Source organism: Mesocricetus auratus, unplaced genomic scaffold (assembly GCF_017639785.1).
Source record: "Mesocricetus auratus isolate SY011 unplaced genomic scaffold, BCM_Maur_2.0 Super-Scaffold_100015, whole genome shotgun sequence".
Taxonomy (NCBI): Eukaryota; Metazoa; Chordata; class Mammalia; order Rodentia; family Cricetidae; genus Mesocricetus; species Mesocricetus auratus.
The window spans coordinates 29,825,634-29,848,516 of record NW_024429198.1 but is presented as its reverse complement, the minus strand read 5'-3'; the positions used below and the strand labels follow the sequence as shown (position 1 = coordinate 29,848,516).

Genomic DNA, 22,883 nt, shown 5'->3' with positions numbered 1-22,883 from the left:
CTAGGGCTAACACAAAAACCTGCAGTTAGAGCTCCACCATGATGTGTCACACTAAGGTCTGTGCCACCTCATAGACAGTGGCATGTAAAGGGTCCCTGGGAATAAAGGCAGGTATCTGGACATTTTGGTTCTGCACTTTCAGGACCAGCCTAGGGACCCCAGCACAGAAGCACTCCCCTCTAGCCATCCCTGATGAATGACAGAGGACGGTGCATTCAATGCCTGCCCCCAGAACCTAGAGGCCAGGCTCCACTCCTAGAACTTCCGAATTGAATTTATCCAGTTTTCATTCTTCTAGCTTCAGAGATAAGAGCTGGGCAGGGGAGAAGCGGGGTAGGTTGGGGTGGGGTGGAGAGGGAAGCAGGGTGGGGTAGGGGGTGGGGATCCAGGCCTGGATCCTGGAGGCTGTCTGGTTTAAAGGCTCCTCGCAGCGCCTCCTCAGGTACCTGAGCTCCACACAAGTTTACTCTTCCGCGTCTGCATACCCAGCGGACAAGCACCAGCGCTCAGGCCAGGCAGGAGTCTCCAAAGCTGGAGGAGGAGAGTAGATGGCTTCGGGCAAGATTAGCCAGTCCTTTTACCTTGCAAAGGTCCATCCCCTCCTCTACTCCTTCCCTCCTCTCTCTAGGTTTCCTCCACCGCAACCACTTCTCAGCTGGCTTGCCCATTTTCAAAGTTTTTTATTTTTTATATTCGGAGAAACCTATATTCGGAGAAACCTACAGAGTGCGGCCACATCCCGCTTCTCCAAGTGCAAAGAGGCCAGCCATTTCCAGAGGATCTGTTGATAGAAAGTGGGGCCAGGGGGACAACCCACCCTGAATCCGAGGTGTAACGCCCAGCGTTGATTAATCCGAGCACTTCAGGCAAATATGTCCCACGGAGGTGCGGCAGAGCCAGCTACAAAGAAGAGACTGCTTGCCATAGACTGTCCCCTGGCCTCAGGCCTCTTTCCCTGCCGCCCCAGCTGCAGAAACGCAATCCCAGAGTTGCTTTTGTTAAAAGGGGGTGGGGGGGGGTCAGATTTGGAATGCAAAACCGGGTATCAGACAGCTGTAAACCGGTGTCGACAGGTTGTCAAAAGCCGCGGGGGCTGGTTAGGAAGGAGCCTGCGGCCTCCGGACCCACACCATCAGCCCGGCCGCGCGCGCCCACCGGAGGATGAGGTGGCCCGGCGGGCGCGGGGCACCACGTGCTCGCCGTGAGGGGCGGGAGCGGCCAGAGAGGGCGGGCTGGAGGCAGGGAGGGGGCGGGAGGGGAGCCAGGGGCGGGGCCTGTGCTCAAGGGGATGCCAATCAAAGCATCAACTTCAAATTGTGTCTGAGAGCCCCGCCGCCGAGCGGAGGGCGGCCGCCGCAGTCGGCGCGCGATCTCGGATCCGGGCGCAGCCGGGAGCCGGGCGCCGCCAGCGAGCACAGGGCCCAGGAACAGCGATTGGCCCCCGCCCCCGGGCCGGCTCGAGCGCGCCCGGCCCGTGGCCCGCAGCTCGTTCGCCGAGTCCCTTCTGATTCCTAGCGGGCCTCCCTGTCTGGGCTGTTAGTGTTGCCCTCCGTCACCGCCGACCCCGCGGACATGTCCTTCCCGCAGCTGGGCTACCCGCAGTACCTAAGCGCCGCGGGCCCGGGCGCCTACGGTGGAGAGCGCCCCGGGGTGCTGGCTGCGGCCGCGGCTGCAGCGGCCGCCGCCTCGTCGGGCCGGCCGGGAACTGCGGAGCTGGGAGCAGGCGCGGGAGCGGCCGCAGTTACCTCGGTGCTGGGCATGTATGCCGCGGCGGGACCGTACGCGGGCGCACCCAACTACAGCGCCTTCCTGCCCTATGCTGCGGACCTCAGCCTCTTCTCGCAAATGGTGAGTGCTCCTGGCTCCCGAGCGTCCTCCAGGCCGGCGCCGGCGGGAGATCGCGACGCCCGGGGACCGCGGGAGTGATTAAGCCCGGCGGGAAAACCGAGTTCCCCCCCAGGCAGTGTCTAGGAAAGGAGCGGGAAGAGTCCTGCCGTGGGGATCTGGCGGCGGAGGCCGCGTTCCCCGGGGACTCGAGAGTGACCACAGGCCCAGGCAGTGACCCCCGCGGTCTTGGGAGGATGAAGACTTGAGCCTGAACAAGGGTCGCCTGATAGTGGAGAGAAGCCTCAGGAGCAGGCTAGAGACGGCAGCAGGCACTGGAGGTCCGGCGCAAATTCGTCTGGCGCGGCCGGTGCGACAGGGCAGGTCCGCCGGGTTCCCGCAGTCAGGGCCGTTTAACCTACTATGCCCTGGCCAGGCGTCCGGATTCGCCATGGCGCTGCTTGAGCTTTCCGTTGGGCCCAGAAGATTTTGCTTCTCCTTCTTTGGCAGAGCAGAGATAGTTGCCCTTAACTTTGCCAAAAGGAAGCGGTTAAACCTAGTGGAGTCGGTCAAAACATCTTAACAAACAATAGGCATCCTCAGAGCCGAGAGGTCTCTTAAAGGCGTGTGTAGGAATCGTAGGGCCCACGGATTAAGAAATACTAAATTGACATAAATTCCTGCTTCCGAAACGGTGTTTGCCTTTACTTTCCTAAGTTGCCAAAGTTTTCATTTCATTTGAACCGAAAGAAAATCACTTCTCTTCCCGCGGTTACGTAAGGAAGAATTAAAGGAACAGCGTCCCAGGGCTTAAAAATAAATGGTGCCCTCCAATCTCCGGTCCCAGTGGGTGTCAGATGGGGGTGGGGGTGTAAATTTAATTCTCTGCAGGAGCCTTGGACAGTCTGTCCTTCCAAACGATCAATTTTCCTTGGTCTGACTAAAAGGTCGGGTCGCTTAAACTTGAGGCCTTTAGCAAATTGCGAGGTGAGCGCGGGTTTCCTGGAGGCAGTCTCTGCTGCCCTGCTATTTTCTGGATAACACAATTTCCAGGAACCCCAAATTATCCGGTCCCCAGAAAAACATCAGACCAGATCCCCTTAAAACGCTGGCCTCCAGCTGTGCAGGAGCAAAGCGGCGGGCGCGTTTCCCCGCAACTTTTCTCGTAGTTTAGAAAGAAAGCCCATTTCTCAGTGCTCAGGCCAGCCGCCTCTCTGATGCTCCCTAACCAGGAAGATCAATCCCCATTTTGTCCGGACAGCCTGAATGTCCTGGGAGCGACGGGATAGTTACGAGGTGCTCTTTCAAAAATAATTCCCAGCAGAGTGAAGGCAAAATTTCTCCTTTACGATCACAACTAAAATACTTTCGAGAAGAGAGAAGTACATTTTACAACGACAAAGCACTAACGAATTTGAGCCACAGAAGCCTTTTCCGCGCGGCCACGATCTCTAAACCAATTAGTCAGATAAATACACTTTTCATAACTTTCTTAGTGCTCCGAGTTCTCCTTTGCTAATTTGGAAATAGGACTCTTTTAAAAAACAAAAAACGGAAAATGAAGGGTTTGTTGTTGTTGTTGTTGTGTCTTGGGGTGTGTGTATTTAACAGAAATTTTGAATACAGATGTGAGCCATTTGGGATCCCTGGCTGTGTGCTTGTGGGGGAAGGAGGGTCTGTTCCCACTGTGGTGAGGTAGGGAAGGGTCCACAGGAGGTTTTGTTGTTGTTGAGTTTTGTTTTCTCTTTAAACTAAAGGGAAAATAAGATTTGTCCCCTAGGGTGTTTGTGTTACCTCCAGGTCTCCTACGGGGTTCTTGGAAAGTAAGCCTAAATCCAAACCCTCAGTGGAGGCCTAGCTTTCCAATCTTTCATGATTCGGTATTTGGAATCCCAAAGATAAAATTGTGAGTGAGCGTCTGTCTGGGCAATTTATGGTAATAATGAGGCCTAATGAGGCTGTTAGAAAGATAAAATGTTATTTACCAAAAAACCTGATGGGATAATTTGACTTGCTGTGTTTTACTACTGATGATAAAAAGAATATTGATTGCAAATAAATCATGGCCTCTAAATGCCTGCAAACAGTTTGTGTTTGCTCGGCCGCAGATCAAAGTCAAACTTAAGCATAGATAAAGTAGCCGAGAAGAGGCCCAGGAAACTGAACCGGTTCCCCTGAGCTGCAGCCTGTGGCTCTAGGGCCTGGTGTTAATATTTTACAGGATAAGCTTTCCTTTTGTATTAAAAAAAAGTGTTTTGTCATTGTTGCTGAGGATGGCCAGCATCAAAATTTTAAATAACCTGTCACCACTACAGACTTCTAAGTGCCAGTGAACCATTATATGCAGATTAATTTAGGAGAGCTGAGGAGGACTCTGCTTCCATTTTAAATTAGTAGTGAATTTAGACTGAAAAAAAATACCCTGGATGTTTTATTTTGATTGAGTCCTTCAGGGTAGGAAGGCCTTGGGTTCTGGGTGCCTCACTTTGGAGAAATCGTTTCATCAGTCTATGTAAAAGGTTTGCCGTCCCAGCTAGTGTAAGCTGAATTTGTAAATTTGAATTTTGTGGAGTGGTGGTGTTGGAGACCCAGCGTCCTGGGAAGACCGCGGTGTGTGGGTGTCATGCTGTGTTCTAAAAATTCAGGACTTCCAGAAGTTTTTCTAGAGTGAATGGCAGCAAAAGAAGAGATCTGTTTAGTGGAGGAGATGCAGTGACTTGCAGTTCAGTTTAAGACTTAAGACTCGGTCTGAGTTGACTTATCCAAATAGAGAGGGTGTGTGTGTGTGTGTGTGTGTGTGTGTGTGTGTGTGTGTGTGTGTGTGTGTGTGTGTGTGTGTGTGTGTGTTCTGGGTCTGGTGACTCAGGCGCTCCAGAGGCCTCCAGGGTCCACTGGAGCATGGTTCTTCCTTTCCTAGCTGCTGGAACTCATCTCTCCTCTCTTTTCTCCCTCTATTCCCTTTCTTTTCTCTCTTGGTCTACGGTTGCTTCAGGGCTCTCAATATGAACTCAAGGACAACCCAGGGGTGCACCCAGCCACCTTCGCAGCCCACACGACACCTGCTTATTATCCTTATGGCCAGTTCCAGTACGGGGACCCTGGACGGCCCAAGAACGCCACGCGCGAGAGCACCAGCACGCTGAAGGCCTGGCTCAACGAGCACCGCAAGAACCCGTACCCCACCAAGGGAGAGAAGATTATGTTGGCCATCATCACCAAGATGACCCTCACGCAGGTCTCCACCTGGTTCGCCAATGCACGCCGCCGCCTCAAGAAGGAGAACAAGGTGACATGGGGGGCGCGCAGCAAGGACCAGGAAGATGGTACCCTCTTTGGCAGCGACACGGAGGGCGACCCTGAGAAGGCAGAGGATGATGAGGAGATCGACTTGGAGAGCATTGACATCGACCAGATCGACGAGCGTGATGGCGACCAGAGCAACGAAGACGAGGAGGACAAGGCTGAAATTCCTAGGGCACGCGCAGCCCCTCCCGCCCTAGCTCGGGACCAGGGCTCGCCTCTGTCGGCTGCGGAGGCGCTCAAGTCCCAAGATTCGCCCTTGGGCCTGGCTAAGGAGGTTCCGGAGCCCGGCAGTACGCGTCTGCTGAGTCCTGGCGCCGCGGCGGTCGGCCTGCAGGGCGCGCCGAACAGCAAACCCAAGATCTGGTCGCTGGCTGAGACAGCCACTAGCCCCGATGGCGTGCCCAAGACTTCTCCACCGCCACCGTCCAGCCATCCCAGTGCGCACGGGCCTCCCAGCGGCGCGCCCCTGCAACACCCGGCCTTTCTGCCCAGCCATGGACTGTACACCTGCCACATTGGCAAGTTTTCCAACTGGACCAACGGCGCATTCCTCGCACAGGGCTCGCTGCTGAACATGCGCTCCTTCCTGAGCGTTGGTGCGCCACCCGCCGCACCCCACGGCCCACATCTGCCCGCACCACCACCTCCACAGCCGCCTGTCCAGGTTGCCACTGGAGTGCTCCATGGTGACAAGGCCTCCGCACGTAGCAGTCCTGCACTTCCAGGTACTGAGCCAAAAGTTTGTGTCCGCTTTGTGCCAGACAAGAGACCTAGATATGAGTGTCAGTGGTGGCGGGTAGGAGTGATGTAATGCAAGGATCTAGGCCCAGGTCTCTGAGGTGCGGAGTTGCACCCAATGGCTTGTCCCCCGGGGAGGGGTAGGGGCAGACCTTGGTAGCAGGAAATGAACATTAGTGAGGAATCTGGGCATAGGGGCCCCTCCAACCGGCTCACCCCACTACCTATTCCCCTCTCTTAACACCGTGCCTCGTCTGTTCCCTCACAGAGAGAGACCTAGTCCCCAGGTCGGATTCGCCCCCACAGCAGTTAAAGTCGCCCTTCCAGCCTGTGCGAGACAAGTGAGTGCTTTTTGCTTTCACTCTGGGGCGGGAAGGAGCATAGCCGGGTGGCAGTAAGGGTAATTGGATAGCACTACCCGTCAAGCCTGCTCCAATTCTCAGGTTCGGCGAGTCTTATGGGCCGAGGTCTAGCTCCAGCCCCGGCTCTGCCTGAAGAAACCTCGGTACCGTGGCGCTTGATCTGTCTACTCATTGCTGGTGTCTTCTTGCTGTGTTTCTCGTGCAGCTCGCTGGCCCCGCAGGAGGGAACGCCTCGGATCCTCACAGCCCTCCCGTCTGCCTGATTGAGGGTCGTCTCTTACTTTTGCGGGGGAGGGGAGGGGGAAGGGTTAGGGAGGGAGGAAACGAGGGAGGAATTAAGACAAACATTTGGGACTTGTGTAAAGGACAAACGTGATTCTCACGCATCGCTCTCTGCAGAAAGGGGCTCATCCCGCCTAAGAGCTTGTGGGGTGGGCAGACTCTGCCTGCCGCTCGGGTTGATTATCCGATTCGGTAAATGCCCCCCCCGTGTATGTGTCTTCTTTTCTTTGTTTCTTTTTTCTCCCTTTCTGTATATAGCGTGATTTCAGATTGTAAATAGCGCGTCAGCGAACTTGTTTAAATCATATATTTTTGTCTAATAAACTAAATGAAACGATGTCCACGCTGCTGCAGCTGTTTGTCCCCGTGCTCGTGCGTTTTGGGGGGAGGTAAGGGTGTATGCAGCCTCGAAATGCTGGGCCAAGTCCAGGGGCTCATAGTTATGCCAAACAGGGCTCCTTTGGGAGTAGGGCCTTGGAACGGTGTTCCCACCAAACAAACTAGCGTGTCAGGAGCAGTCTTTCCGTGGTGGTGGTGGCTGAATTTGTTCATTTTGCTCCTAGGCCAATTTCTTGTTGGCAGTTTAATTCTTTGCCACGCTTAGACAAGCGTTTATCTGGAGCAGCCTTTCTCAGAACGTAAATGGCTTCAATTTTCGGCAGTTTACAAAAACGATGCTTTAAAGTGGATCAAAATGGGGGAAAATGAAGAGAATTTCCAATCATACTCCCAAAGGGGAGCTTCGGGCTCGAAATCAATTACTCACTAGTAGTGTGAGTGGTGCGTTTTGGCGGAGGGTCGTTTTCTGGGCATGGCATGGATGTAATGGAGTATGAAATATTGCTCGCAATGCGTTTATTTACTTGGTTAAATGTGAAGAGGAGAAAGCGGAAGGTTCATTTAAGATCCTCATATAGTCTAGCGAGGTGGGTTGCGCTTTCGGGGTTCCGGGCGCTGCAGCTTGTGATTCAAGCGGCAGTGGCTTCGGAGAAAGAGGTACTCGTAAGAGGGCGGGCCGCGGGGTGGGGGGGGGTGCGGAGAGCTCTAGGGGGTTTCGAAGGGCGCTCCTCTAAACCCGGGTAGGGCGATCTGCGGGACCGCGCACCAACTGAAGCGCTGAACGAATAGTTCCCTGGAAGCCAGAGATGGGCTGGAGGAGGCTGGGAGCCACTGTAACAACAATGGGGAGGAGCTGGCATTCGGTGCTCCGCTCTCCGGTGGGAAAGGAGCTTTGAGAACCACAGCTGAGACTTAGAAGTCCAGCCACTCCAGCTCCGTGGTTTACTAGCCGGTCGCGTGCAACGCTCTCCAGCACCGTGGGAGGCTTTACTAACCCGAAGCTAGGACTTTCGCGGCTCTGATGATTGCGGCATTTGTGATGTCTTTGCAAGCAAACACTAAAACTGCGGATGGGGACGTAAACTCCGCGCGTGGGGGGGTTAGTGGGGGGAAAGTCGAAGTCGTGTAGCCCCTCCCCATCTTGAGCTCAGCTCTTCCTAGTAGCTGAGGACTTGCTGGCTCGCTCTCCCCAGGCTGCATAGGAAAGTCGGTGCGTGCACGACAGGGTCTGAGTAGGGGAAAACCGGGTATTTTTCTGTTCCTTGCGTGCCTGGAACAGGCATTGTCAGCGCCATTCCGCACCCAGGACAGTTTCCACTTTCTCAAGTCTTCCCACCCTTGCCCACCAGTTGGGTGGGGATTGGGTTTCTGGACCTCCAGACTGGAGAGAGGCTCAGATCAGAGCAGCTGCCAAGGCAAGTGACTACACCGCACGTGGGATGACGCGTCAATGCGCGGTGGATCCCGGGGTGACACAGCAGCTGAGGAGCTAGGAAGTCCAGATAGCTGGACCTGGGTCGGGTGGACTCCCCTTTGCTAAGCCGGTGGGAGCTTCGAGGTCTGAATGGACAAGCTCGAGGCGCCCTCTATGGTCCAAAAGCAGAATGGGGCCTTGACCCCTGCTGACGGTGTATCTGAGGCTCCTTGAAACCCTGGGGCACTTGGGTCTTGGGGCTCCCTGGACAAGAGCATGGATTTGTAGTGACAAGGCTTAGTGCTTGTTCCTGGGATCAGCCATGTGTGTGAGTGTGTGTGTGCGGTGTGTATGTCTGGGGGACTGCCGGACCACTGGAATTTGGAGGTACTGATGAGTTTGCTGAGTCAAAACTACCTTTTTACAACCCTCTTTGTGAGTTTGCATGGAGCCTCATGGCCCTGGATTGTTCATTTCAGAGGCTCTGCAATGGGGTCCCCGATGGCCACTGTATCTCCAAAGATACCTGACCAGCTATTTCTTGTGTATGGAATGGGGAATGGGGTACACAGGCATGTTTGCATGCTGTTCAGACCTCAAAAATGTGCTGGGAGGTGCGATCTGGGTGACTCCAGGAAGCGGCAGACTCACTCTGGTGGCCTCCTCCAGCCTAGGCAGGTAAGGTTCGTTTTTCAGATCTCGGAATCTACACGCTGCGTGAGTGCCCGCCCACCTCCCTGTTATCCCCCCCCCTTTTCATGTATAAGATACTTTGGGTTCCCTGCTGTCATGTACTGAGGAGGCTAAACCAGCAGTTTCCCAAATGACAGGATCCTAACAGCATTGGAACCCTAATAGTCTGGAAGGTGGGGCTGAACAGTTTGGGTCCCCCCCCCCCAGAGAACTAGCCTTCCATTGTGTACACATCAGATCTCTAGACAGAATTACTTTTCTTCAGTAGAAAACTAAAACCGGACTTTTAGTCAAGCCCCCAAAGTGTTGTTTTGTGCTGTTTGCTTACGTCTTTCTCTACAGTTGCTATACAACATACGAAGGTATCTTCGTGATGGATGCTTCTCGTGTTAGTGCCACGTTCCTTGGGAAGTTTTTGCCTGCTCAGGATGCTTCTACCCCACAAGACCCCAGAGAGGTGGCAACTCTGTGATAGGAAGTGTGGAGACAGGGTGGGTAGGACTGTCCACAGAACTGGTGGTCTCTGCTTGGAGCATTCCCTACTCCCTGTGTTCTGGATGGACTCTTTGCTGCCCAACTTCTTTGGATGTTTGCTGGAGGACATGGAAGGATGAGAAACAACTCTAGGGCATCAAGCTTGAGGTCCTAGGCCAGCATTCCCAGCCTGGCTCCTGTGTGTCGGGCACCAGCACCCTTGGCTGACCTGCTGGAACTTGTGCAGTCTCCCTGCTCTCACCCGGACCCCTTTCCTCTGATCCATTATATAAAAGCACATTTATCTGCCCGCAATGTGGAGAATTCATATTCATATCTCCATTATAGTGGTCTGACACTGATTAATGTCATATGGGCCTGGCTCGGAAGGGCGCCACCCGATGAATCATGCCCTGCAGAGTTTCCCTTGTCCTGTGGCCCAGACACAGGCAGAGAATGTTGAAGGAGAGAGAAAGAGATGGAGGACAGGGCCAGACACAGCACCTGGGGGTGCCTTAGGTCTGGCTCCCAGTCTGGCTCCCAGATCCTCCAAGATCCACGAGTAGGAGCTCAGTGCAGTCTCTGGTCACTTCTCTCCCTCCTTATAACCTGGAAGTACTTCCATCAAATACAAGTGTCACCACCAAGGAGGCGCTCGGCTTTCCAAGGCAGAGACTTGGGTTTGAGGACATTGGCTTAGGAGTTTGGAGGAGTATAGAACAGGAATGTGTTCCCAAAGTGATTGGTAATTTGCTAACTTAAGTTACTGCAAATGGAAATGCTGAACACAGTGAAGGCAGAGCCTGAGAGGGTCATGTGTTGGGTGATGTGACAGGGGGGAGTGGGGCCCAGGATAGGAGGAAGCACAGTGGAGAACACGGGACACGGATTCACATGACCAGACCAATTTCTAGGCATCTCTTACCTTAGAACACTGTGGGAAGAGTCAGCCAGGCTCTCAGGTCCCTGGAGTTGGGCAGGGAGTCTGTAGGGTACAGGACCTGGGTTGGTGGGTCCTGAGGAAGAACAAGGATGACGTCCTCTGAGGTAGATGTTATGAGGACATGTGAAATGGATTGGTCATAATGTTGGAATCCAGGGTAGGAGCCAGGAGACAGAGGATCTGAATGAAGCTGGGCCATGCCATGGAAATGTGATGGAGCCCACCCAGTTGGGAGGATTTCTAATGGCCTGTGGGTGGGTTAGGGGGTGAAATGCCCAGGATGAGAGCCCTACCCCGAAGGCTCTTTGCAGCTACAGCACAAGGCAGTGTCCTTGGTTGAGGCTAGCAGTGAGTGGTCAATGCCAGATCTCCATGCACACTCCCGCAGTAATCCCGGGAAGAGTTCAGCTGCTGCCTGAGCTTTGCTGTCTCCCCTGTGCCCCCATGGAGCAGGCCCGCTCTAATTATGGCTCCAGAGCTGGAGCTGAAAGGCCTCCAAAGGTCATCCCATGGAGGCTGCTGGAGACCTTTGTATCCTGGAGACTGGTGACTGGCGACTGGGGGCAGTCCCCCTTCCCTCTCGAGAAAGTGGGACCTGCTCAGGGGGTGTATGCAAGGGATGTCCAGTCAGTCCAGCAATCTCAGCAGGGGCCCCTTCCCTCTAGGAGGTGTTGGAAATAGAAATGTCCAATCTCTGTAGCTATCGCCTTTATACTAAAGCAGTAAATTGTCTCTTTTAAGTCGTTTTCATTGGCTAGAAGAGTTTTGAAAGTTGCCCTGCCATCATGGTGGAGGGCCCTTGTGTAGCCTAAAACCCTGAGGTTGTTTGAAGTAGGGCAGAAGAGAGGAGAGCAGCCCTAAGTCTGGAAGGACACACAGAGTATGCTGGCTTCTGAGAGTTTTCTGAGTCTTGTCCTGGCACACGGACCTTAGCAGGGATAGTGCTCACACAATACCCTGGGGTGTTGGTCTCAGCTTTGGTGTGGGAAGTCACTCTGATGCCCCTATCAACCTGTAAAATAAGAGCACACTCACTGTCCTGTAGACAGCAAGGGGTCCTTGGCCAGGGCCCAAGTACCAGCCTTTTATTTTTTTAAGATGCTGATGGTTTTCTGAAAACTCCTGGGCTGTTCCTGGTCCCCCAGTCCTTTTCCCAGCATCTTGAGCATATTGGTTGGACAAGGGGATGCTATGGTTAGGCTGAGCAGAAGATTGAGGAGGGGGTAAGCTAGTGAACATACCGCACAAGGCCACTTCCTCTTCCACACTGCCCAGCATGCTTCTGGACTCACAACCACAGTCTTGCCCTGGATCATGGATTGCAGGTTAAATCTCTTAAACAGAGGGCTTTTATTTTGAATTCCTCTTCCAAATTCATCTTATTTAATTTCTTTCCTTCTGCTCCCCCCTCCGCCCCAAATAGAGAAGAAAGCAACCCAACCTGTTCTCAAGTTATTTTCCAGTTGTCGGGGAGACAGCCCTTTGTCTGTGCTGCGGAAGGTCAAAAGATGGGAGACGGCCTGACTTCCGAAGTCACACTCTGCAGAAGACCAGATAGAGCTGGTCACTGTCAGTCTTGGAGTCATTCCTGTGTCCTCCCATTGGCTTGTTTGTTTGTTGTTGTGCTTGTTAGTGACATTTAAGCATATGCTTAATTGATGGTTCCTTGGAAAGCTTCAACAATGTCAGGAAATATTAAAAAAACGGCTGCGGGAGGGTGGGGAAGTGGAACGGGAAAGGTGTGGGCTGCCCTGAATGTTAAAAAGATCTCACAATGAAGTGATTAACATTTTTATGAATAAAATTAATCACACATTAGCTCAGCAGTGCGTACATCTGAAAGCCGAGTGCACTTTGGTAGCCCCTTGCTGGCACCCACGAACTTTGGGGGGGAGCTCCCGGGTCCACCGCAAGCTCTCATCCCTCAGGGACTTGAGAATAATGGGGGGCGTTAAGTCAGTAATAGATGTCTAATTTTGAGAAACTGACAAAGAAAACAATTAAAACATATAACCCTCCCCGACAGGACTGTTACAAAAGCAGCCATCTTTTTGGGGCTCACAGACTCTTGAAGTCTCCTATCCGTTCTCAGACATGCACAGACTGGGGCCACAAAGGGCCTCGGAAGGTGAAATGGAGCCCGGAGGCTGAGTCTAGGTCCCTAACTGGTAGCTGATCTTGCTGACCCGTGCTAGGTTCACTCCGCTGGCAAAGTAGGAGAGATTGGAGGACAAACTAGACCCTCTGTCTTATTAAAATCTCAGCTCGCTCCCAGATAATGAAGTGAGATTCCTCCTCTCTAGCACGGTTTTGCCTTCTGCATGCTTTCTAATCTCTGGCCACTGTGGTATTGGGATTACTCCAGCAAGCTGTACAAAGGGAGGCGAAGCCATCTGAAGTGTCACTCCGCGGCCGTGGTGTGATGCAGCTGCGTTGCCATATTTTGTTGATGCCCCCAGCTCACGTGTGCAGCAGAAGGTGAAATCAAAGCATCCCGTCTCCCTCAGTTCTGCACATTATTTTTCACCGCTGTGGCGAATCTCTCCAAGCTCCGTGAACCAATAAAACAACGGCCCCTGTTTGAGTTGATATATTAATATTTACTGAGGATTTGCAAGGTCGGGGCTAAATGTCAGCAGATTGCTGGGGCAGTCCCGTGGGGAATAATTAAACACATCTCACAGCAGTTCAGCTTCCTAACATCTTTATTAATCTTTTTTCCCCTTCCCTCCTGAAAGAGTACATTGAAATATTGCTTCTGCAACCTCAGAGAAGCCTCAGAAGAAGTTTAATAATAAAACACTGTGTTGGCGGTGTTTGCTCCCGACAGTTTCCTGAGCTCTTCCCTGGCAGATGTTGGCGAACAGGGGAGCTCTGATGTGTGAATTATCACCAAGCTGTTGGCATTCTCACCTGTCTCACCATCAGATTTATCCTGAACAATTTGCCAAGCATGATAATATTGTTTCTGTGATTTGATCCCCGGACTGATGGTGCCTGCGTGGCGCATTCTGCTGCACAAGGTGACTGAGGGCTGTTGGCTCTCCAAAGCCGCCTCCCTAAACATAATTATAGTATGCACTTTAGTACAAGTTTGACAATTCTCTTTAATAAGCTTCATAATTAGTGTTGGGATAGCTCATTACAAGTCATTGCCTGTAGCAGTGCTAGGCCAACCCTCTTCTGCAATCTGATTTATTTTTTACCAGGCAGCCGGAGCTGTCTGGCGTTTTTGTTTATATAATAGGGTCCTGCATTAAGCCCTCAGTGTAAAAACACCACCAGGAAACTAATTACTTCTGTGTGGATACACCACAGATGCGTCCTGTTGATCAGAATGGCGTATCTATCTCTGACTTTGGTCTCCTGTGTTGACTTGTATAAAAGCTGAGAGGCAGCAAGACCAGTGTGCTAGTCTCCACTTGGTTTCAGCCTGGCATAATTCAAAGCAGGGGGTTGTGGAGGAGGTCATATTAGGTGAGCTCAGGTTTCTGGAGAACATTGCTCCTCTTGACCTCTTCAGATATCTGCATTATTGGTTTATACTTGTGGGCATTAATTTGCTCCCAGTAAGTGGGGAGCGAGCAGATGGGAGTCCCCATGAACTCTGGCTGAAATATTCTTTTACAGTTAAGTTCACCAGTGGGTGTACCCTCTCAGGAAGACCTGTCAATCCTCCCAAAGGTGACATTCCCGCCTCTGCAAGCTTCTGCAAAGTGGGGCCTGTCCTAGCTGCCTGCCTTCTTGGATGCTGAGTACTGGTTTTGGGGACAGTCCCTTGGTTGAGTGTGTTTCCATGTTGCTGGGCTCTGGGTGTTTCCTCTGAGCTGTTCACAAGGGAATTCAAAAAACTCAGAACTTTTCTTCTCGCCTTTCTTAAGATACCTGACTGGTCTGGTTGTGAACTATTCCTACTTGGAACATTTCAGAATATTTTTGGGTTCTCCATCCCTGGGTTAGAGCTGTGACTTGCTTGTTCAGTTCTCCGCATGGAGACTCATGGTGGACCAGGATCTTGCCATTTATAGGTGTTATGATTCCTTTGTTGGCTCCCTCCTCCTGGGAAGATCCAGAGTGTCTGCTCTTGTAGCCATGTCTGAAGCTACTGCTGGTTTCTGTGCTCATCACGGCTGTGGTTTAAGTTTGCAAATATAATCAGGGAAGTTGGCAGACAGCACTGCAGTTATGAAAGAAAAGATTAGTGATGGCTGTAGAGATAACAGGGAATCAGGTTTGCTCAGCACCTGAGAAGTCAGAGACTAACCGTCTCCAAGGAAGCATCAGGCATTTTGTACCTGTACCAAGAAGACTTAGAACTGCCAGTTTATATGCACAGAGACATGTTGAAGGGGGAATTCTGAAGAAGTCTGTGACTCACCAGATGATGACATTGCCATGGCCAGTGGATGAAGGTTACCCCACATCACAGGCAGGGGTCAGTGCCCAGTAAGAGAAGCATGCCATACCTTGCCCATCTGCAGTAAAGGCAAGTCCTTGGATGCTGGCTTCATGCCCCTATGCACAGGGAGTCTATGGTTCAGGAGAGTTACTCAAACTGGGGGAGAGAGAAATCTGAGAGGACAGAGGGGAGGGGAGAGAAGAAGAGGGGGAGGAAAGGTAGAGAGCGGAGGGACAAGGAGGCTGGCTCTGGACTTTCCTCCAAATGAATTGTAACTTTGTGTCCCCTTCCTCAGACATTTCTCATTCCCTCAGGTTCTGGAGAAGCTCTTTGTAGAAGCTCATCACAGAGTACTTGCCTTCAGTCTTCTCCCCAGTTTTTGCAGGATTAGGGTGGAATTCAAGAATCTGAATCTTAGGTAGGATCATGTTGAGGGCTGCAGTAGAGCCAACCTAAGGGACAGATTGCCACCTGGGTCCTGAGATGCAGGTAATCACTTCCTGTTGCAAGATTGGCTTGTGCCACTTTTCTGGGTTAATTGATACTTGGACTAGAACTGGAAAGTTCTGAGCAAATGGATCTTGAATGGTGAAAATAACTTGTGGTAGCCACAGTAGGATTCCCTGGAGTGTGGTGCAGTACTTGTCCTCTAACAGTCTCTTAGAGGCCATGCTAGCTCTGGCAGACACTGGACGGTTACATAAAACCGCACATGATAGATCATTATAAAAACTCTGCGAGGCCTGCAGACCATTTTTCCGTGCCTCACAGCAAAAGAGGGATTGTAAAACTCTGCCTCGCCCCCCAACTCATGGTGGGAGGCGGAATGCATTGCAAGTGGTGCCGTTCAAGCAGTGGTGGCAGTCTCTCTGGGCTGTCTCATGCAAGGCTAGGTATGAGCAGAGTCTCCCTTCACCTGCAGGTCACTGGTCGCTTGTGCAACTAATCTGCACCTGTGCAATGCTTTCTTCCATTCTCTTTTAACACTCACACATCTGCCAACACCAAAGTATTGGCAGTTGTCGTAAGACTTAGCTAAAGGACGTATGCAGGAGAATCTCCTACTGAGTGCACGTGAGCACTGAGGACTGCTGATGGGACCTCAGTTATACAAGTAAGGAGAAGATTGGAAATGTCAGTAAGAAAACAATGTTGTGAGATATGCAGATGATAGCCCAGGGCTGGTGTGCAAGGCAGGAAAACACCTCGCTGGCAGAGGGTATCTCAAATATGAAGTCCTTTGCAGCCAGGGGCCTCCTTACCTTCCTTTCTCTGCACCTACAGTTGGAAGTAATGATAGAAAGTGTGTGTGTGTGTGTGTGTGTGTGTGTTGTTTTCTCTGTTGTTCTCCACTTTATTTTTGTGATGGGACCTCTTACTGAACTTGGAATCTCCATTTTTGTTCCAGCTGCACTGGTCGGCTTGACAAGCTAATGAATGCCCTCTCTCCACACCCCCACCACTGGAATTGCAGATGATTGTTTTTTAATTTTTATTTTTAAATTTAAATTTAAATTGGAAACAAGGTTGCTCCACATGTCAATCCCAGGTCCCTCTCCCTCTCCCTCTCCCTCCTCTTCTCCCTCCCCTCCTCCCACGCCCTCCCACCAACCGCCCATGCCACCTCCTTTCCCCAGGGAGGGTGATGCCCTCTGTGGGGGTGTCCATAGTTTGCATTTCTCATTGTGGGATGAACCCCCAAAGTCTGTTTGTATGCCAGGGATAAATACTGATCTACTACCCAAGGCCCCATAGGTTGCCTAGGCCTCCTCACTGACACCCACATTCAGGGTGTCTTGATCAGTCCCATGCTGGGATTCAAGAGCTACCCCTTGTTCATGTTAGCTGTTTCTGAGGGTTAAACCAGCCCAGTCTTAACCACTTTGGTCATCTGTCCTCCCTCTCTGTCACTGGGTTCCTTGAGTTCAGCTCAGTGTTTAGCTGTGGGAGTCATTGCAGATGATTTTATGTGTTGTTGAGACCTGAACTCAGGTCTTTTTGCATGAGGAAGCACTTTACCCACTTAGTCACTTTCTCAGCCCCAAAATAATTTCTCAATTATGTTTGAAATCAGCTTCATCCGTGGGACTGAAGTTGATTCTTTCCCCTGGGAAATCTATCTTATTCCTAAGAAGAAAAACTGGGAGAGAAAAAAAAACTATAGTAAAAACATTCCCTCATTCTCCCTGAACATCAAATATTTGAAGGAAACAACAAAAAAATCTTGATAAGATATGCATACATGAATCACAACACATGGCTTTGGTTTTCCATAAAATGCCTCCCATTTTGAACCCCAAATATTTTCAGAAGTTTGAGGCATTCAAAGCCTATGCATTTTGGGTACACCCATCCATACTTTTGAGGGGTTGAGTTCAACACATATGTTTCTGATATATTTACAATTATCAAAGTCCACTGTTCATTTGGATGGCTTTTGATGCTCAAGCACCCCTTTGAGGCTCTTAACATCATAAATCATTCTAATTTTGACAGCCAAAGGGGACATCTCTTCAAACTTCATTTGTGTGAGCTAAAGCCAGTGTATGGAGCTGTAACAGTTCACATAGTAACTAGGTGAAGTCCATCTCACAGTCGTAAACAATGTCTACATACAGCCTGCCTCCAACAGTTCCTCTGAGCCCATATTCAGGGGTTATGGATTGCCTATGCTGACTGCAAGTGTTGGTATTTACCAGTCTTCCACTGAATCATGAGATGCTGACTATAATGAAATTTTCTTAGCGTGGCTGTGACAAGATGGGGCTCTTCTGTTATCAAGCAGTAGTCCTGCATATCTGTGAATTCCAGAATGAATCCGTGTGTATCTGATTCTGCTATTATCCCTTTTGTCCCTTGGGACTGGGCTGGCCCAACTGGCAGTCAATTGTTGTTATTATTATTTTTTAATTTTAATTAAAATTTTAAATCATTACTAGGGACCAATATTTATTTTCTTAAGAATATTTTTATGCTCAAACAGGACAGGTTGGCTTGTCACTGAAAACATTATGTGGGCAGGTCAAAGATACTGGCTCTGTGTGGGCAGAGGAATTTGATGCCCTGTAAGATCAGATCCAATAACTCACCATTTCCCTTTACTTCTCCTCAGACGTCTTCTCTCAGAGCATGGAGCATCTGTTGACATTTCTTCTCCTCACATCCAGGATGAGCAAGGGTACACATTAGGCACTCTGAGGGCTTTCCACAGACATATCTCTAAAAGTCACAGTAGATCAGTGGGGAGTGGTCTCTCACCAAGGGGTTAGCCAAGAGCTTAAAGACAAGGGGCTGAGGCATCATCCTCCTGGGATCGTCTGTCTGAAGGCCTTGGTGCTCAAGAGTCACAGGGAAGGAGCCCAGGCAATGAGCCAGCAGATGCTGCCTCTGCTCTTTCTCCCATCTTGTTTTCCTTACCTCCAGATTCGGCCATTAGTATTTTAATCCCTTCAAAGAATACCATTAAAAAACACACTGTCATTCTTCTCAGTAGGCTAAGCAAGCTGTGGTCTACCAGTGAGAGCTCATTTTCCTCTTCCTCTGTGTGGCCAAGAGAGACAAGGGACACAGCTGGCTTGGGTTCATTGTTATGTTTTCCAAGGCTCACTGTGGTACTTGCTGAGCCTCAACACAATGAGAAAGCCACGTGTCCTTGCATTCCCTTTATGGACCAAGGTTCTCTCTGTTCTGTAGTCCTGCCTGGAATTCTCATACTTGTAATGGCCCAAAGGCAAACATGACATGCAGGCATGTGTGTTTATTATGGTGCTGCAAGTTCTGTGCAATGGGGTTTTCTGTCCTGCCAGAGCAGCATGCTGTGTTATGGCCAGTTTCCATCTGAGCAGAGGATTTATTTTCAGTCAGCAAGAGGCTTGGGAGTTTTGATGATGGCTTTTGTCGGCTGGAGGGGAAGCTGATGCAAGCCCTTGGCTCTTTGGGTGCTGCTGCTTGTTTTAAGGACTGCACAGAGGCCTGTTCTCCTGGGCGGTTGAACCTTACACTGCAGCAGGTGAAGATGGCAAGTCAGCTGTGTCAGGAAGGTCATTCCAACAGAAACTGGTCAGCTGCACAAGGTTTTCATCAGAAAGGCCAGAGTTACTCCAGGAAATGTTGGGAGATATCTGCCAGTGAGAGTATTCCTGCATGGGAGTGGAATTACTTGATGCCCTGGACTTCACAGTCTTTCCTGCTTCTGGAATTGTCAATTAGTTCAATAGAAAGACTTTCGGGATGTTTTGGTCTTCATTGTCCAAGTAGCTCATGTGTATGTATATATGTGTTTGTGCAGATGCATCTGCATGGCTTTTGTGTGTGTGTGTGTGTGTGTGTGTGTGTGTGTGTGTGTGTGTGTGTGTGTGTAGGCATTTATCTGGAAGTCTGTGAACCTGGTTTGTGTTCTGTCTCAAGTCTTTTGCTCTCTAGCTGTCATCCTCACTTGGCAATGCATGTCTCTGTCATGAACATGAAACCTGGGAAAGTATTACAACAGCCTCTGGTGCTCCAATGCAAACTTAGAACAAATGCTCAACCCCAGCCCCATGTACACATGACACAGTTGCTGAGTGGGATTAAGTAGAATAGGAAACAGAAAGAAGGACGTACACACACACACACACACACACACACACACACACACACACACACACACACACCCTCCCTTTGTAGTTGAGAGGCAAATTACTGAGGAACCAGGCCCTGTTTTTCTGTCTGTTCTCTCTCTGGACTCCATCAAAGCTGCTCATGTTCATGGCTGGGCAAACACTAGGTAGTGCATTCCAAGCTTCCTAGGATGAAGGGTTAGTGTGGGCAAGGAGCAGTCATAGTGACTGTAGATCAATAGGAGTTTGGAAAGGCCACCACTTAGCTATAGGACATCTACTCTTTTGTTGTAATCAAGGTTTAATCTATGTTGCAAAGGACCCAATGCTTGTTTTAAATAATAAATGGGTATGCATTTGGGAGAGGAAATGGGTAATGTGGGCATGGGAAACAAGGGTCAACTTTGATACTTTGAAACATATTTCCAGTACAATTCTGCCATTGAAGCCCTCAAACCTTCCCTTCCCCTCACTGATCATGGGCAGAACTGTTCTTACACTGGGGTGTGCAATCCACTACTAGAGCCATGAACTCAATTTGACAGCAAACAAAATGGATCCATGTGTTTATAAGATTGTACTACATATGGAGATTTCTCCTGTGCTGATCAGAGAGACAGAGGGTGCAGAGGAAATGGCCTTTTTCATCACCAAGGTGTGGTCTGCTCACGCCAAGTTCAACAGAATCTTTTTCTGATGGTCAGCTTTCATGGCCTGACTTCATCCCCCAGCCTTGGGGCCTGACCCCCCAGATGGCCTTCATGGACCTTGGGGTTGGTCCAGGACAGCCTCTGTTGTGTGCTCCCTGGCATCAAGCTTCCCAGTGTTTCTGTCCTCATCACTTTATGATCATCCTGGTGCCGCATCTCTCCACCTTCCCCATTGGGTGGATATTGGCAACACAGTCTTGTGCCCTTTGTAAACATCAAGACTCATAGCTCTTCCAAAAGGCTGAAGGTGGGTTTTAAATGAGTTAACCAGACCCAAGATAAATGATAAATAGGTGTTTATTAGGGAAGAACTTACACAGATAAGAGTAAATAACCACTGAGATCTTCCTGCTCCAGAAGGTGCAGTCTCTGTCCTTCAGATGCTCTCCACAATCCAAGAGAGTGTAAACCAGCCCCTCCTGTACTTTATAATGGGTCATGTCTGTACCTGGAACCATGCCCAAAGGGTGTGGCCACCACTACAAGGTCACTAGCAAGGCAAGATGCCACTACAAAAGGCTGTCAAAATTCACTTTGCTAATAGCAACTGCTTAGTTTCTGGGCCTATTCCAGGCTTTTAGCAAAGAAGATGTTCAATGTATTCTCATTTACATCATGAGTCCTACACGCAGTCTGAACCACATTCTGCCTGAAAGACAGCTGCCTCCCAGTGGTGGAGGTCTCCCTACAGAGTGCCTTGCTGGAGTAACAGGCAAAGTGGGTCCTGAGGTAAGGGCTCGCTGCTATGGTCTCACTCTGCCTTGATGCATCAGAGACCATCCTTAGCATAGCCCAGGTGGTTTCCAACCTCGTGTGGTGGTGTAGGTGGTCACATGGGGAGTATTGAGGAAACTGGTGTGCAAGTTACAGGATGACCGGCATCACAAGTGAACTGCAGAAAATAGGTCAGGTGACACTGGGTGAAACCCGTGCGGAGGTATCAAGGTAGTAGCCTCCCTCTCGAGACAGTTCCCTGGTGTGGTATTTGTCTTCCACACTCCCCACTGGCTGTGCGCATGTGCAGTTCCCACTTCACACCGCCTCCTTGCAGTGCTTTGCTTTCTGAGCCTCTTCTAAGAGCATTCGAGGGAATTTCCGTGAATTTCAAATATGAACACTAAGACCCCCGGAGACAAGCCTGGCTGATGCCATTCTGGGCCCCAGTGCTTTATTTCCTGGCAGATGTGGCACCCGTACTGGAATGTCCCAAGGGCCTCCAGTGACTGGGCCTTCTTTTCTTGGTTTGGAAACAAATTCATTCAATTAACTCTTTGCCTTTTGGTCGTGGTGTACCCCGAGAGCATTGGTCATTCCTGAGCCTGATGCCTCCACCCCCAGGCCTAGGAGAGAAGTGTCATGGTGGGAAAGAGTGACAGAGCCTTCCTGTGGGCTGCAGGGTCATTATTTCCTACATGTTTCAGATGGAAAAACTTAAAAATAAGAAAAACCGGGAACTGTGTGCTTCCAAGTTTGGTTTCCAATCTCCCCTCCCCCCTCCCCAGTTAAATCCTTGGGTGAAAACAGTTAGCCTCTCTATATTTCAGGATACAGGCAGGACCTTGTAGGAATCTTATTTAATTATGTGCAATATTAATGTTATATTGATTATGTTATTGCCTGTAAATCCAGTTGCTTAATAAAGCTGCAGGCATTTTGTAATAAACTTTCATTTGTAGTCAATTAAAGGGTGTCAAGGGGCAAGTATCTATGTGAGGAGGGTGTTGAAGCTAAGGGGAAAGGTCCGAGGATGGAGGGACATGGGGTCTGCAGAGAATGGGTTATTTGTGCAGCCCTAGGAATGCGTATATGGAAGCACATAGACTTGGGTTTGTAGGAGGGAGAGGCAATCCCGCTGCCCTTATTTTTAGCACAGGGGACTGGAGATTTGCAAAGGTCTGGTCATACCTTCAGCTCTAATGCTGCACCAGAGCAGCATCTGCAGTGGGCAGGATAACGTCTGATCTAAGAAGTTAAAGGAAGTGATAGCTGCCAATACCGAGAGCACGTGGGGGTGGGAACAAAGCATATTTCTACTGCTAGTCATGTTCACATCCAAGTCAGAGGAAATGCCATCACCCTGCCACAATCACATCTGCCACCAATATCAGGCCACATGTGGGCTGCCTTTTATCTCCCACCAAAACCTCCTGGTTTCAGCTCCGATGCCGAGTTCGGGTCACTGTAAAGTGAGGGGATTTGCTTGTATTCTGTCTTGTCTTTCAAGGTGTGCTTGAGGTGTGGGTTCCAACAAGCAAACATGAAACCAATATTAATGTTTTATAAGTGGCTCTTTGACAACAGACCACAGGAAATAAAATAGTTGCTCCATAATTCAGAGAGATAGTCAACCTTTTCCATCAATGGATGTCATAGGAAAGCCATATAGTTGTGTTTAATTTTTCCTGATGCTAGCCAAATGGTTTACCATAGTGACTAGCTTTTCTAAGTATGTGGCCACTCACCTGCAAGACTGATCGCCTAGTCTCATGGTCAGCAAGGGACACAGTTACAAAACTTGTAATTGTCACAGGGATATCAAAGGCACCATGATTGGGGCCACTAAGATGCTCTGATTCCAGCTTCGGCTCTTGTCAGTGCTGAACAATTTTAAACTACACAGTAAAACCTAGTATTTCCTCCATAGTTCTGAACTCAGTTGAAGGGACTAGGTTGAAGATTTTTCTAGAGAGAATGGCTGCAGGGGCTCTGTCTGGTCAGCAGTTTAGTTCACTTATGGCTTTGAAATCTGAATGCTCTATTGGGTGGTAGCATGATGGGGGGTGTCCTCCCTACATATGTTTCTC

At 50.2% G+C, this 22,883-nt stretch overlaps 1 protein-coding gene across 2 annotated transcripts; it reads left to right on the top strand.

Moving 5' to 3' along the window:
- The first annotated feature begins 1,336 nt into the window (after positions 1 to 1,336).
- On the top strand, positions 1,337 to 6,846 carry Irx1 (iroquois homeobox 1). Of its 2 annotated transcripts, none has more exons than XM_040757732.1 (4): positions 1,337 to 1,848; positions 4,817 to 5,852; positions 6,134 to 6,206; positions 6,309 to 6,451. In XM_040757732.1, the coding sequence occupies exons 1-4, from the start codon at positions 1,573 to 1,575 to the stop codon at positions 6,358 to 6,360; spliced, it is 1,437 nt and encodes a 478-aa protein (XP_040613666.1). In that variant the 5' UTR covers positions 1,337 to 1,572; the 3' UTR covers positions 6,361 to 6,451. The 2 variants fall into 2 exon arrangements, with proteins under 2 accessions (XP_040613666.1, XP_005065507.1); XM_005065450.4 differs by having other exon boundaries at positions 1,338 to 1,848; positions 6,433 to 6,846.
- The last annotated feature ends 16,037 nt before the right edge of the window (positions 6,847 to 22,883 follow it).